This window comes from Chrysochloris asiatica, unplaced genomic scaffold (genome assembly GCF_000296735.1).
Source record: "Chrysochloris asiatica unplaced genomic scaffold, ChrAsi1.0 scaffold00393, whole genome shotgun sequence".
NCBI classification, from domain to species: domain Eukaryota; kingdom Metazoa; phylum Chordata; class Mammalia; order Afrosoricida; family Chrysochloridae; genus Chrysochloris; species Chrysochloris asiatica.
In genome coordinates, this window is record NW_006408911.1 from 1,364,988 (window position 1) to 1,381,616 (window position 16,629).

The 16,629-nt window shown below is 42.0% G+C and overlaps 1 protein-coding gene across 1 annotated transcript in view; it reads right to left on the reverse strand.

The window, feature by feature from the left end:
- Positions 1-5,336: 5,336 nt before the first annotated feature.
- XPC (xeroderma pigmentosum, complementation group C) overlaps positions 5,337-16,629 on the reverse strand; it is a 118,635-nt gene continuing 107,342 nt past the window's right edge. Inside the window, exons 12-16 of the mRNA XM_006876597.1 lie at positions 12,330-12,464; positions 12,080-12,249; positions 11,677-11,770; positions 9,470-9,559; positions 5,337-5,546 (exon numbers count right to left, since the gene is read on the reverse strand). Of these exons, the coding sequence (XP_006876659.1) occupies positions 5,337-5,546; positions 9,470-9,559; positions 11,677-11,770; positions 12,080-12,249; positions 12,330-12,464 (699 nt within the window). The remainder of the gene's footprint in view (positions 5,547-9,469; positions 9,560-11,676; positions 11,771-12,079; positions 12,250-12,329; positions 12,465-16,629) is intronic.

The window sequence follows — 16,629 nt, forward strand, 5'->3', positions numbered from 1 at the left end:
AGAGAGAGAGAGAGAGAGAGAGAGAGAGTTAAGTGCTATGGAGTCAGTTCTGACTCATAGCACCCTGTATAAGGTTTTTGAGGCATGGCGGGGAGTTTGAACAGCCAGACTTGTGATTCAAACCCACCTTCAAGTCCAGCACATGAACCCAGTGTGTATGCATGCATACATATACATACACACAAGTGAGCACAGTCCCATCTATCCATACTAGAGGGTTTTTGTTTTTTAAATCTTAATTCAAAATTTTTCCATATATAGACTACTGGTGTAATGCTGTAGGATAAGCTCTGGACTGTGGGCTACAGGATCGGTGGTACAAACCCACCAACTGCTCCTAGGAAACCTTATACATGAATTGGAACTGACCCAACAGCATTTGGCAACAAATACATATTTATATATGCTTGTTAAGAGGGTATTTTCAATATGCTATAAATATAACGGGTGAAGTCATAAAAGCACTGCCGTAAAACCAGAACCATAGTCTTGGGAACACTAAGGTCACTTGGCATAAGAGTACACAAAGACCTTGTTCTTCATATCCTACTTTGGTGAGTACCTACTAGGGTCTTAAAAGCTTGTGAGCAGCTATATAAGAGAGGCAATTACTGTTTTCTTCCCATCCAGAACAAAAGAGGGTGAAAAAAATCACCAAACACAAGAAAACAATTAGCCGAAAGGGTTAATTAACAAACCATGTGAACTCCAGCCTCCAACATGGAGACCAGAACTAGATGGTTCGGGCTACCTCTGCTGACCACTCTAAAAGGGATCATACTAGTTGGTCCTGGACTGAGTGGGAGAAAATTTCAGAATAAAACTCCAAAGCACTAGGTTATTGGTCTGATACAGACACTGGTAGAACCCCGAGAACATGGTCCTTAGTTAGTCACACTTTAGGTCCCCTGTGACTTAACTTTTAGCCACATAACTGTTAAGAGCTGTGGAGCTGATTCCGACTCATAGCAACCCTGTGTGTGTTTCCAAGGAGCGGCGGGTAAGTTTGAACTGTCAACCTTGTGGTTAGCAGTTGAATGCTGATCCCAAGGCATCATCACCCCAGGAACCAAATAATAGACAGGCCTACAGGTGAACAAGGAGTCTTGGAGTGGCGCTGTGAGCTAATGTGCTAGACTGCAAAGTTGGCTTGACCTGCAAGGTCAGCAGTTCAAGCTCACCAACCAGTCCTGGGAAACACCCTATACAGGGTCGCTATGGGTCAGAACTGACTCGACGGCACTTAACATTAGGTGAATAAGGAGCTCTGGTAATACAGTGGTTAGGCTGCTAAACTACCAGCAGTTCCTCAGGAGAAAAATGAGGCTTTCTACCTTGGAAACACTATACAGGGTTGCTATGAGTCAAAACACCACCACAATCATAAGGTGAATAGTTAATACTTCCCTGGTAGGAATTGGTAGGGAAGGATGAATGGAAACTAGAAACAGGAAGTGTTAAACACTGTGGGGACTACAATTAATGTCACAAAACTAAATGTGTATAAACTGTTGAATGGAAAACCAATTTCTCTGTAAACTTTCACTCTAATTATAATAAAAAGGAAAAAAACAAAACAAAAATCTCCTGAATAACATTTCAGATTGTTACAGAATGTTACCCTTCAATCTGTTGGCACAAGTTATTTCAGAGCATAGGAGCCAAATAATAGATAGGCCTACAGGTGAACAAGGAGTCTAGAGTGGCACTGTGGGCTAATGTGCTGGACTGCAAAGTTGGCTTGACCTGCAAGGTCAGCAGTTCAAGCTCACCAACCAGTCCTGGGAAACACCATATACAGGGTCGCTACGTTGGAGTGTGACTTTATAAAGTGCCATCAAGACACCCTAAATAGGTTTTCTGAGCAGTTGGTGGGTTTGAACTGCTGCCACCTTTGTGGTTCGCAGCCAAGTGCTGATCCTACATCAATCACTCCACCAGGATAAAATTAACACTTACCTGCTGTAAGTAATCTGGGTTATTATGAAGCTTCACTAAGCTTTTGAAACAAGTGTTAGAAAGGATTTGTTTTCATCCTGGGATGGTAAAAATTCTGGGTTATTATGAAGCTTCACTAAGCTTTTGAAACATGTTACAAGGTCACCCTGGGACAAGACTGGCTCCTACAGGATGGAGAAGGTGTTTCCCTTTCATCCTCTGAAATCAGCAACTGTCTAGTTACTTGAAGATCACTTTGAGTTCACTTTCTGACATTGGCAGCAAGGCCTCAGAAGGCTGCTCCCTACTCCTAAAAAATCCACTCATGCTTAACTCACATAATCTCTGTTTCCCAACTACTCTCTCATCCTCTTAAAGATGCATGCTATCACCTATATGTTTTAGACGATTCTTTTTCTAATACATTATTTTGCCCTTGCTGGGAGTAACTGTTTTAGATCAACACGGGGTCAGAACTTGTGAAACTGGTGAGTAGATAATCTGTTGTCCTAGGTTACCTGTGCTCTAGTGATGCTTTGTGTCAAAGCAAATAGCTAGCCCCACATATGACCTAGGGTGTTTAAATCATGATTACTTATTAAATGCAAACGTCAGCTCATCTCTCTCTTAATGGATGCTTTCAAATAATAAACAAGATGCTTTTGTTAAATGCTGTGGAACTGATTCTGACTCAGAGTGACCCTGTATAGGATTTCCAATGAGAGGCTGCTGGGTTTGAACCACCAGCCTTTTGTAGTTAGCAGTCCAGTACTTCTCCTAGAGTGCACACCAGAACACCTAGCTAAATTACAAAATACTTGGAATTTACTTGTTACAACTTTCTCTAGTATAAATTTTAAATTACTGACAATTTAAAACGTTGTTCTCAAAGAGCAAAACAATGTTAAGAACAACATGAAGGCTTTGATACGTCACCATGAAATTTGTGTTCTCTGTATTTTTGATAAAAATTCAAAATAAAAATTTAAATATGTTAGTATGGAATCTTGCCATTATTCTTTTATTTGCATTCTCCTTAAAATTTCTATTTCAGAATTGAGTCATTAGTGTATGAATTTTGAGACCCCGGTTCTAAATTGTTTTTAGTGGCAACACAATATTCTCAGCACTTGAGAATTACATGGCAAGACTGACTTTGTTTTTGCTTGATTTAAAGTGCATGACTCACACTTTACACATCTTCAGGATGTGCTAGAAGAGGTAAAAGGGTACAACTGTGTAAAACAGTGCAAAGGGCATCATGGGCTTTGGTTAGCACACAAAGACTTGAGTCCGAGTGCCAACCCTGATTAGATGTGTGATGGGCCAATCAATGATTGCTGGACATAGGATTCATCTAAAATGGGGAAAATGCTTTTCTACCACAGTGTCACACTCCTGGCGTGGTGCTATAGGATCAGCACTGCACTGTGAATCACAAGGTTGGCAGCTGAAACCCACCAGCTGCTCTTTGGAAACACTATATAGGGTCACTATGAGTCGGAACCGACTCAACATCACTTAACACAGAGCAGCACACCTCAGATGAAGTCTATGCAATGTCTCATTGTCTACCCTGAACCTAGCAATCATTTTACTTGTTGCAATATTTGAAAGAAGCTAGTTGTCCAAAATCCACTTTCTATATCTAAAAACCTCATTTTTATGTCATTTCTAGAATGCATGATAGCCAGCATGTGTCTCAACAACAAGTTATTTCTCCAGACAAAGGGCAATAAACAACTTTAACCAAAAGATTTATTTCGTAAGAATAAAATCTAGTTTCACATGGTCTACTTTTACTAACATTTCCTTAATTTTCCATTAGCATTTTTCCTTTTCTGACTTTAGCTGTTTAATTCTAGTCTTATGGAAGCACAAACTGCTACTTCAAGTTGGCTTGCCTCTAGAAAAGTATGTGTACTGGTTCAGGAAGTATGACTGTGGTTTCTATAGCAACAACATTGAGTTTTCTCAACAAGAAATTCCAGCTAGGTTCTAGCTACCTAAGGGTCACACCCAAATGTTTTAGTTGTTTCCCTTGGATGAAATGCGCATTTTCACTGGCTCCTTGTAGGATCAGTACTGGACTGTGAACCAGAAGTTCTGCAGTTCAAACCTACCAGTTGCTCCTCAAAAACCCTATAGAGGGTCACTATGAGTTGGAACTTATTCAACAACACTTAGCAACAACAACATCAAAGTTTGGAGTACTGGTGTGGTGCTATAAGGTAAGCACTGGACTGCTAACCAAAAGGTTGGTGGTTTAAACTCACTAGCCACTTCTTAGAAACCCTGTACAGTGCTGCTGTGAATGGAAAACAACAACAGCACTTAACAATCAAAAGCTTACGTCGTAGCTCCTGATGTAAACATCAGGAGATGGGTGTCATGATAAGTCTGCAGGAAATCACAATGTGACTTTAATGTAGTTTTGGCATGTGTACTGTTGTATCATCAGTGTGTTACTAACTGACAAAATCTGAAAGAAAACAGAGTTGAGTCTTTTAAAATAAAATGCTCCTCCCCCTGCAAAAAAAATATATTACTGAAGTTATTTCTGAGTATCTACTACAAAGCATATGAACTGCTGGGGTGTTGTAGGATCAGCATTGGACTGCGACCCACAGGGTTAGCAGTTTAAACTCACCAGCTGCTTCTCGGAAACCCTATACAGGTTTGCTGTGAGCCGGAATAAACCTGATGGCACATAAAAACAATAGTGCGTATAGGTTTGTACATTTATTTAGTAATGAATAAACTCTAGTTCAACACTGCTCTACTTTGACTTTAGCTCTTAGTTCTAGTTTTCTACAAGTACAAAACGCTACTTCAAAAAGTGGATGCCACCAACACCACAACCTAAGGTAACCTGCACTTACCCTTTGTACTTTCCCATGTGACGAGCAGCAGCATTAGGCAGTATTTAATTTGTTTCAGGGAACAAGTAAGTGGTCTTTAGAGAAAGTCTACAAGAGAGATATAAGCACAGTGTTTGGCAGGTGAAAGATCTAACTGGAAGAAAGTGTGTTCTTCAAATCATCATTTAAAAAAATCCTCAATGGTGTCTATACAAGAGCTGACCCACATATCCAAAGATGTGAAGAACACAAGTGAGGTGGCAGGAGAGTGTATCCTGGGGAAGTTTTCCATAGCTCATAGACTAGAACTTGGTAGCTACAAACCTTTAGAAAGTTCTACCCTGGGTAAGTCCACCACGGGGGTGGGGCCAGATCCAACTGCAGCCTAAGTGCAAAGTGCCCCTTCTGTCCTCTGCCCAATGTCTGCAGTGGGTGTTGTTTCTCAGTACAAAGAGCCCTGCTATAAGGGCCTGGGCATGTCCCACATGCAGGCTGAGGCCTGCAGCAGTTGGGCACAACAGCAGGTGGACAGCAGCATCATAGCTTCTCAAATGGAAACAGATGGGCAGCCACCTGTTTCTTTCCCCTTGTGGTCTTACGGCACTTCTGCTTCAGATCTTCAAGTTCGAGGTTTTGAGGCCAAGAAGCAGCCAAGATCCTGGCTGCTGCTGCTTGTGAGCTGGTCCCCTCCTCTTCATCCAAAGAGAGTGCACCTTCTGCATCAGCACAGGGTCCTAATGCCTCATTCTGCAGAGGTGGGAGGAGAAAAGAGGTGGGAAATGCACAGCACATATCAGTAAAGACACACTTCGGGAGCACTGTCAAGGCGGCAGTACAGGTCCTAGCACTTGATTCAGCCGCCAGACAACCTGAGTGCTGTGGCTGGGCTCTGCGGACAGACAGGCAATGACTGGGAAGAGCCAAAACATTCCTGTAAGCATTTCAAGTCGCCCTTCCCACTCACATGACTCTTACACTAAGACTTCCTCACGTGGGGACTCATTTAAGACAGTCCTGGAGAGCCCGTTGTAAGCTGAGCACAGTGGAGTACAAAGATGTTAGGCAGCTCACAAATCTAAGAGGTAACTTTGGTGCTTTTGTATTTGTCATCCCAGTTTTGAACAAAAGTACATTATAGAGTGAAGGTATATATATGGAAGATGGGACCAATGCAAAGAAGAAAAGAATATAATAACATTATACATAATTAAAGAGATCAGAGAAAAACACAAAAATGTAAAAGAAAACAACAAAAAGGATCTCAAAAAGAAACCAAACAAAAATACTGAAAATGAAAGGGACAATAGCTGAAAGGAGAAACACAATGGAACAGATTTAATCAGGCATAAGGAAGAACGCTGTAGTAGAGGTGGTCGTTGTTAAGTGCCATCATGTTGGTTCTGACTCATAATGACCCTTTATGGGTTTCTGAGGAGCATTGGGTGAATTTGAACCATCGACCTTGCTGTACAGTGTATTATTCTGCAGGGCCACAATAGTTAAAATTCTAGAGGATGAACAGTAACAAGAACTTCGGAGGCTCAAGAAGGCTGGGAAAAATTTAATTCAATTATCGGACAGCAAAAAGAGCCCTACCAGAGGCATCATGGGAATTCCAGAAGAAAAGAAGGAGACAGAAAATTTGAAGAAATAATGACAGAAAATGTCCTCAATCTGACCAAACACATGAAACCTACAAATTCAAGAAGCTCAGAGACCCTCAAGCAAGATAACCAAATGAGATCTACACCAAAAATATCCAAGGTAGCTTTTTTCCCCAAAGTTCAGTATAAAGAGAGAATCTTGGAAGCAGTGAGAGAGACACAGTCACATACAAAGAATTCTAAGTCAGATTACACACAAATTTCTAAGGCACATCGGGGGTCAGAAAGCAATGGAATGATATCTTTAAAGTACTGAAAGGAAAAAGCTTTAAGTTAAGAATATTATATACCTAGTGAAACTGTCCTTCAAGAAGAAGAGTGAAATTAAAACATTCTCACACTAACCGAAGCTGACATAATTCATAGCTACCAGACTGAACTCTCAAAAATCACTAATTAGAGTTTTCTGTAGATAGAAGGGAAAAGACAGTAGAAAGTAACTCAAAGCCATATATAAAAAGGGGTTAACATGGATAAGAACAAGCGCTAATAGTAAATTGATTTGTCATTTATGCTGTTTAATAGCAAATGTATAAAAAGGATAAAATTGTTACAGGCAACATGAAATATGTCGTTTTAAATCAGTGATAATAAAATGAGGGCAGAGAATGGTATAGGTATAGAATTCCTTATCTATTACTGAAGTTAAGTTGCTACACATTTACCCTAGGATAACTACAAGATGTTAAATTAATATTCATGTTAAATTAATATTCATGAAAACTATGAAATGTTTTCAAAACACTCACACACACATAAAAGGAAGAGAAGATAACCAAAATGACTCATGCCCAATAAACCAACAAAACACAAAAGCTAGCAGTATTAAAAACGATAAAGGTTAAGGCAAAAGATAAGTAACAAAGGGCAGAAGTAACCCACTTCTTAGGGGTAATTACAGTGATGAAACTGGAAAACATTATGCTGAGCAAAATAAATCAATCACAAAAGGACAACTACTGTACAACCTCACTTATCTGAAAAGCCAATCACAGGTAAATGTATACAGACCAAAGCAGTACTAGTAACCAGGAGAGGTTGGAAGGGGAAAGGAGGCTTACTGCTTAGTTGAGTACGGACATTCAGTTTACAGTGACTGAAAAACACATGATGTTGCAAAGCAGATTAATTTATGTAACTTCTATCAAAAAGTTGTATATCTGTAAAAAGTTAATTGGCGAGTTGTAAGATAGATAAATGTACAACAACATCAAAAATAACGTCTGAAGTTGCTTATATACAAATATCTTACAGGATATGGTTCTGTGGTTTAGAGGTTTAAGGTCATGGTTTCATCATTGGCCTAACAATGATTTCAGTGCAAAGATGTCAGCTTAAGGACTAAGGTGAGCCTGACCCAAGCCATGGTATTCTCAATAACCTCATCATATGCATGCAAAAGCTGGACAGTGAATAAGGAAGACCGTAGAAGAATTGATGCTTTTGAGTTATGGTGTTGGAGGAGAATATTGAAAGTGCATGAGCTGCCAAAAGAACCAACAGATCCATTTTGGGAGAAGTGCAACCAGAGTGCTCCTTGGAGGTCAAAATGGCCAAACTTCCGTCTCTCATACTTCAGACATATTATCAGGAGGGACCAGTCGCTGGAAAAGGATATCATGTTTGGTAAGGTGGAGGGTCAGATAAAAAGAGGAAGACCCCCGACGAGATGGACTGGCCAAGTGGCAGCATCAATGGACTCAAGTGTGGCAACAGAAGTGAGGTTGGTCTAGAATCGGGCCGTGTTTCGTTCTGAGGTGCATAAGGTCGCTATGAGTTGGTACCAACTTGATGGCACTTAACAACAACAACAACAACATTCTACCTCCTAGTTCTTTGCATAGTACCTAAGGTCTTAAGAGCTGGTAACTGGCTTTCCAAGGCACAACACTTACTGTCTATTCACCTGGAGTAACAGAGGAAGAAGAAGGGTCAGGAATAGGAGGAGGAGATGGGAAGTGTGACTAATTACCTCGAAGAACAACTGCCTCCTTTGCCATATCCAGTAGAACTAGATGGTGCCCAGCTAACACCAGTGAACTTTCATCCAAGATTCTATAGAAGAATCCAGATCAAATGAGGAAAGGTACAGAACAGAATTTCAAATTCTCACAGCTTTCTGGAGTCACGGAGGCTGATGAATCTCCAAAATAGTGTCCTGAGATAATCTTTAAACTTTAAACCCAGAAGTCTTTTTAAAATCAAACAATAGTTTAGCTTAATTAGTAAAGAACATCTGTCTTGAACAATGTGCTCTGTCAACACCTAATTCTATGGGACCACAGTGATAACATGACTAAAAAGATTAAGATAGGAGACTTAGGGGGCAATGATTTTGTGTCAATGGGGGAGGAACAAACTGGAAAAGGCACATAAGAATGGTTGGACAACTTGAAGAATGTACTTAATATCATAGAATTGTATATATAGAAAATGTTGAATTGGTATATATTCTGCTGTATAGATTCCAAACAACAAAAACAAATTATGGCAAAGGGCTCCCTGAAAGGATCTGACAGAGAGGCATGACAAAATATATGTTTTATAGGCAAATCAGTAGGGTTAGAAAGGGGGAACAAAGCAGAGCAATATGGTTTCTGCTGTAACCAGATCAGGTCCCTGTTTCTGACCTAGAACTGTCACCCCACATAACTGGGTTTACCTGCTTCTGGCTCAGAGTCATCTGAGACAGGGCTGCCAGTGCATTCCACCTAGCCGGCCTGAAGGACGGCAGGAGGCACTGACAGCCCCAGAGCCTGAGGGCAGGGTGTCAGGCAGATAGTGCACATGAGATCACAGTAGGCCCTCGGACAGACACAGGGTGGAGGCTGCAGGAGATGACTGTGCCAGTACAGGCCTGACTCCAGAAGGAAGTTCCCTGGGACTATGGTGAATTCATAGGGCCTGTGGTGCCATGACGTAACGTTATCTACACCTGACCAGTGGTTCCTGAGTTGGAGCCCCAGGAAACTGAGCCTGGCTTTCTTTAGAAAGTCCCACACTGACCTTGGCCCCATAGCGGAGCTTCAGCCTCTCTCTGATGAGCAGTCCTTTGGCCAGCAGCTTCCAGTTCCCTATAGCCCTTTTCTCCTTCTTCTGCAAGTCAGAGCAAAAAATAGGAGAACATAAAGTGTTAAGTGAGAACTGATTATTTAAAAAAAAAAAAAAAATCTAGATGGAATCTGAGAACACGTATATAAAGATATATATAAAATTTTATTTAAAAATAATTTTTCAATTACTCTAAGTGTCATTTTTCAAAGAACTAGTCTCATTTATAAAGTGAAACAACCTCTGCATGATACTGCTGTAACATGTAATGGTGGTGTGTTGATCCCTAACTCACATCAATCCCTCACAGAAAGGAACAAAACACTTGCCCAGTTTGTTCCATGATCAGTTGTGCATCAAATCACAGGATTTTCATTGATTGTTTTGTAAGTGGATTTTTAGACCTTATGAGTGTGTCTTAGTCTAGAAGCCCTCCTGACACCTACTGCACATGTTGTTGCTGTCAGATGTCATCTTCACTATTGTTATGTTTGAGCCCACTGTTGCCACCACTGTGCAAATCCATCTCATTGGGGGCCTGCCTCTTTTTTGCTGACCTTCCATTTATCAAGCGGATGTCCTTTTTCAGGGACCACTCCCTCTCAATAACATGTCCTAAGTATGAGAGACAAAGTCTTGCCACCCTGTCTTCCAAGGAGCACTCTGAAGGCACTTAATCCAAGACACATTTGTTTGTTATTCTGGCAGTCCCTTGTACTTTAAAAATTCTTCTCCAACACCGTAATTCAAATACATCGATTCTTGTAAGTTCTTCTACAGGTCCTTCCTTATCCATTGTTCAACTTTGCCGTGCCTATGAAGTTATTCAAAGTGTCAGGGCTTGCATCAGGCACACATTAGTCCTTAAACTCTTTTCTCTTTTTAAAGAGTCTTGAGCAGCAGAGTAGTATGATGTAATACATCATTTAATTTCTTGACTGCTGCTTTCCTGAGTGCTGATTGTGGATCCAAGCAAAACAAAGTCTTTGACAACTTTAGCCTTCCCTCTGTTTATCATGAGGTGCAATCCATACTGACAGCTGTAGGCTCAGATCTTCCTCAGTAAATATTTCAAGTACTCTTTGATATCAGCAAGTAAGGTTGTATCATCTGCAGACTGCAGACTGTTGTTGAGTCTGCCTCCTTCAATCCTGATGCCATGCTCTTTTCATATAATTCAGCTTCTCAGATTATTAGCTTGGCATACAGAACAAATAAGTATGGTGAAAACATACAATGCTGGTGAACACCTTTCAGGATTTTAAACCATTCAGTGTTCCCTTGTCCTTTTTGAAAAACTGCCTCTTGATCTACTTACAAGTTCCTCGTGAGCATAGTTAAATGTTCTAGAAGTTCCATTTAGTTAGTTATGAGCCAAATAATTGGATGCCTTTGCATAGTCAATAAAGTACAAGTAAACATCTTTCTGGCATTCTCTACTTTCAGTCAAGAACCATCTGACACCATCAATGATATCCCTTGTTCCATGTTCCCTTCTGAATCTGGCTTGAATTTCTTAATTAACTTAAGCAAAATCTTACTTGTATGTGATATTAATGATACTATTTGATGATTACCACATTCCATTAGGTCACCTTTCTTTGCTATGAGAACAAATATCTCATCATAATAACACACTACCCTCCACGGACATGAGGTGCAATGGCTGGGAATCAAACCCTGGGCTCCCACACAGAAGAGAAGAATTCTACCACGGAATCACAGTTGTCATTGTTGTGTGCTGCCACGTCGATGTTCAATTCACAGCAACCCCATGTGATACAGAACTGCCCCGAAGGTTGCCCAGGCTGTCATCTTTATGTTTCTCCTGCAGAGTTGGGGGATGGTCCCAGCCTCCAACCTTTTGGTTAGCAACCAAACATTCAACTATTGTGCTACCTGGGTTCTGCTGTTACGGACTGAAATTTTATGAGATGAGGTCATCAAGACCCTTGAAAGCAGACAACTCCTTTCCAGACACGTGTGGGTTTTGGCAGCAGACACTGGATTCAGAGTGTCTTCATGAGAAGAACAGGAACTCTTTGTAGAGCTCATCCACTCTCCCCTTTTTACACATGGTGCACGTGAAGCCCAGAGGAGAGAGAAGACCTAATATAGGTGTGGTAGTCCCCACCTCAGTGCACCGCAGGCTGGTCCCTTACCTCTTTTTCCTTCTTTTCAATGAGTTCCTGCTCTTTTTCCCAAGCGTCCAGGAGCACGTCTTTGTGTTCCTCACAGATAATATAACCATCAGTTCTGTGGGGACAAAACATGGGTGATGGTCCCTGAGCCTGCCCTATTGCTCTGACCTCTGTTTCCCTCTGCAGAGGACAGGAGGTACTCCTAAACACTTGGGCACTGAGTTCAGAATGCTGCCAGCAGCTACTAAGATATACACCTGCTTAAGGGAAGGCCTTAGGAAAGTGGACCGAAAGCTTCCTTCCCACTCCATGTCTACACAGCAGAACAGAACAGGTGCCACTGGACCTGAGCTCCCACCAATGCGCACTAAGTTCCCACTCCCCTCTCTAATAGCCTCATCCTTCATTCTGCTCCATCACGCACACAGGGTGGGAATAGCCTCCATGGAAGTCGAAGCCAGTGATGGCCTGCACACAGTCAATGTCCAGCTTCCGGGCCACACGATGCAGGTTGGGCAGATTCAGCTGGACACAGCCAACAGGCATCATGCTGGGCAGGAAGAGATACACATTCCCAAATTCATTGCGCGGTACCTGTGGAAAGGAACATACCACAATGTAGCCAGCTGGAGCATGAAGAAGCCTGTCCTGGCCCCGCTGAAAGCTTCCCTTACCTTTCCATCCACAGCCACAGGGGGCTGGTACTCCTCTGTCTGCCAGCGGCCAAACAGGCCCAGGTCATTTTGGTCCTGCAGCTGGGGCTCAGCTAGACGGGCTTTCCGGGCACGGTTGGAATAGCCTTTCACCATCTACACCAGAGGGAACAACCACAATATAAGACCCACAGGCACCATTTCCTGAGGCTTATTAGATACCAGACACCCTGCTCAGTGCTTTACACCTACTGCCACATTTAATTATTCAAACAAATCTCCGAGATCGGTGTGCCTTGTAATCCCTTTTATAATAACCACTACTACCCATACTACGACTGGTGGTAGCAACATGCACAGACAGAGCGCTCCTTCTGTTCTCAGAGCTTTGTTTCTATTAACTTACTTCATTCATCCTTATCACAAACTGTTGAGGTAGGCCCTATTGTCATTCTGTTTGACAGATGAGGAACTTCTTGTTGGTAGAAGCTGTTAAGTCAGTTCAACTTACAATGACCCTGTATAGGGTTTCCGACTCTGTAAATCTTTACGGGAACAGAAAAACTCATCTTTCTCCCGCAAAGCAGCGAGTGGGTTTGAACTGCTGACTTTGCAGTGAGCAGTCCAGTGCTTATCCTACAGCAGCCCCATGACTCCTTCTTCTAGACATTAAAACTCAAACTGACTGGCATCAAGTCCATCTGTACTCACAGTGAGCCTGTGCAGAATTTCTGAGGTTGTAAATCTTTTTTTTTTTGAAAAGTAAATAAGTAATAGATTGAACAGTTTTGTCTGGTGAATATATTCTACTTATTCCAGCCTGTGCGCCTTTGCTTAGAGTGTGTTTGGAATGATCTGCCTTTCCCCTTCCATCTATTCAAATCCTACTCATCTTTCAGGATCAGCATTGGACTTCAAACTCCAAGGTCAGCAGTTCAAATCCACCAGCTGCTCCTTGGAAATCCTCAGTGGGGTCGCTATGAGTTGGAGTCCACTCCACAGCACTTAAAACCACCATCACATCTTTCAAGGCACCAGCATTCCCTGACCATAGCAGGTCCCCAACTTTAGAGCACTTCCTGTCTCCCACCAGGTCTTGTTCAGTCTTTCTTTCCTTTCATGGTTAACCACAAGATTAATTCTTGGTAGAAAGAACAGTGGATTTGTACATACTCCTGATTTAAGCCATGGACAAAACCTCAAGGTGGTCCCAGGGAATAGTTGGCACTTGATTCGCTGTTGTTCTGTGATGATTTTTTTTTTTTAATGTTTTATTGTGAATTATGTGATTGTTTACAGGGGAGAACATTAGCTTTACATTCATCCTTTCATATATTATTTCATTGCCATGGTTTGAAGTTGTAAATCTTTATGGGACCAGAAAGCCTCATTTTTCTCCTGCAGAGCATATGGTAGGTCTGAACTGCCGACCTTGCGGTTACAAGTCCAATGCTTATCTTACAGTAACCACAAGCATTTCCAATGAAGAATCAAAGAGGTTTGAGTAATTTACCTAAATTTTGCTCAACTCAAAAGGGGCAAAACCAGTATTCAAACCCAGGAAACTTAGTTCCCCAGTGAGTGCCTTTAACCACTATGCTAGCTTCTCTACTTGCTTCCCTGCTAGGGAACCAGAGACTCAGGGATGAAGTAATTACTTCACAGTAATTATCTATAGCTGGTTGGTAAATTACAAGAGCTGAGATTGAAATCTATTTATAGGTCTGTCCAGACTGCATCTTAGTTACATTTGTTGCTGTTAAGTACTGTGGAGTTGGTTCCAACTCATTGTGACCCTGGCACAGGGTTTCCGAGGCTGCAAATCTTTATAGGAGCAGAAACCCTCATCTTTCACCTGCGAAACAGCTGGTAGTTTCACTAACCTTGAGGTTAGCAGCCTGATTCGAAACCACTATGCTACCAGAGCTCCATGCCAATTCTTGGAGTCCTGGCATAGTGCTGTGGATTAGTGTGCGGGACTGCAAAGTCCCTTTGAACCGCAAAGTTGGCAGCTCAAGCTCACCATCTGCTCCTTGGAAACCCTATACAGGGTCACTATGGGTCAGAATCGACTCAATGGCACTTAACAACAACAATATGCCAATTGTTACATCCTGGAATGAACTGATACTTTACCGCCCTCAAAAGGCTCCCCAAGAGACATCTAGTGGCCCAAACCAAGATTTCCTATTGGGAGTTAGGGATGAGAGGGTGGAACACTGGCAGAGAGTAAAGGTTGCATAACTTTTATGAGGAGAGGTGGTACAGGGCTTGGTTCTTGGGCTGGGCACACTAGTTTCCACTAGTTCATAAGTTGGCAAACTTTCTGTAAAGAATCATCTTTGGTCTTTGTTGCATTTTTTATTTTTTTTCCCATTTAAAACTGTAAAAACTGTCTGAGACTAAGGGCCCTATAGAAATAGCAGTCTGTTGGATTTCTCTGCTCCTACCATCTTCGTTATCTGTGCGGCTCTGGGGTCTGGGAGTCTCCTTCGAAAGAGGTTACTCAGCCAACACTCATCAGCATCCTTTATAGACCATGCTAGCAGTCACTGGGGACAGAGAAACAATTGTGTTTCTCTTAAGGAGCTCAGGCTCCTCTGGGGAAACAGACGAGCATCATTCAGTTCAATGAGGTTTTGCAGGAGACAGAAAAGGTCATGGGAGCTCAGAGGCAGGGTCATGCATCCACTCCTTTACAAAGGTTAAGAAAGGCTGTTCAGAATGGTGACAGGTACATGAACTGAGTCTTAAAGGGCACAGAGGGGGTGGTCAGATGAACCGAGGAGGCATGTGGGGCTGAAGGGCATCATGAATAAAGAAGGCAGTGCGTGTGTCCGTGGACCTGGGGCCTGAGTAGTCTGCTATGACTCGGGGACTTCTGTAAAGGCGCACTGCTGGAAAAGAGGAAGGCACCTGAGCATCACAGGGCTTCTGTGTCACTTGGAAAAACAGAATGTTACCCCAAAGGCCATGGGTAACTAGAATTGGGCTAAGGGCAATCCAGTCTGAGGAATGTCATATCGTTTTGTGTTTCAGAAAAATCCCGGTGACTGACATGTCGAGAATGGATGAAAATGGGTGCGACCAGAGGCAGGGACAGAACAGGAAGGAGAGAGAGGGAAATACAAGCAAGAGATAATGAAACAGGAGCTGGGACAGCAGGAATCAGGAGACTGGAGAAATTACAGAGGACTATTCTGTTAGCAAAGGAGCTCTGGTAGCGTAGTGGTTACGAGTTGGGCTGTGAACTGCAAGGTCAGCAGTTCAAAACTACCAGCTGCTCTGCGGGAGAAAAATGAGGCGTTCTGCTCCCATAAAGATTTACAGCCTCAGAAACCCAGTACAGGGTCGCTATGAGTCGGAACCGACTCCATGGCACTTAACAACAACAATTCTGTTAGCATGGCTGCCACCTCACGGAGACCCCATCCACCATGAGATCCTACACCAGCCCCATGGCCAGTGGCAAATCAGACTATTATCATCCATAGATGTTAGTTGTTGTTCTTTTTAATTCTTGTTGTTTACCATATACACAGAGTATACAGCAATCACATTACTTCTTGTTATATAATTCAGTGTTTTGAAAACATTATCCAAATTATGCAACCATTCTTACCCCCTTTTCCTGAATTGTTTCTTTCCCATTATCATGAACTCAATAATTCCTACATTTTCTATCAAATCTTCTGAGTTGCTCTTGTCAATGTGATCCTATATACACAGTTCTTAAGAGAGTATTATGCTCAAGATAGAAACTGTTTACTAATTAAGATAAACTACTATTTAGTCTCCACCTCCTCTCTGTTGGTAGCACTGGTGGTTGGAGTGTGGTGCTCTGATACTGGACGATACAACACATGTAGAGCTTCCAGACTGGGAATAAGGATTTGCGGGTCTACTTCTGAATACTGGCCAGTGCAAACCTTATGATTACCAGTAGAACACTGTCTGATAGTGCTGGAGTAGGAGCCCTTCCTTTGGGTTGGAAGACACTCAAAATATCACTGGGAGAAGACCTGCTTCCCCCAATTAGAATGGACCTTAGTGACAATGGATAAAGCAAAGCTGTCATTTGCTGATGGGGCACAACTTAAAAAGAGAAAAAGCAGCAAAAATCATGCATCAATAATGGGAATATACAATGTACAAAGTATGAATTTAGGAAAATTGGAAGTTCTCAAAAATAAAATGGAATGCATAAGATCAATATCTTAGGCTTTTGTGAACTGAAATGGACTGGTATTGGCCATATGAGTGGGATAATCATATGGCCTACTACGCCAGACAAACTGAAGAGGAATGGCATCATAGTCAT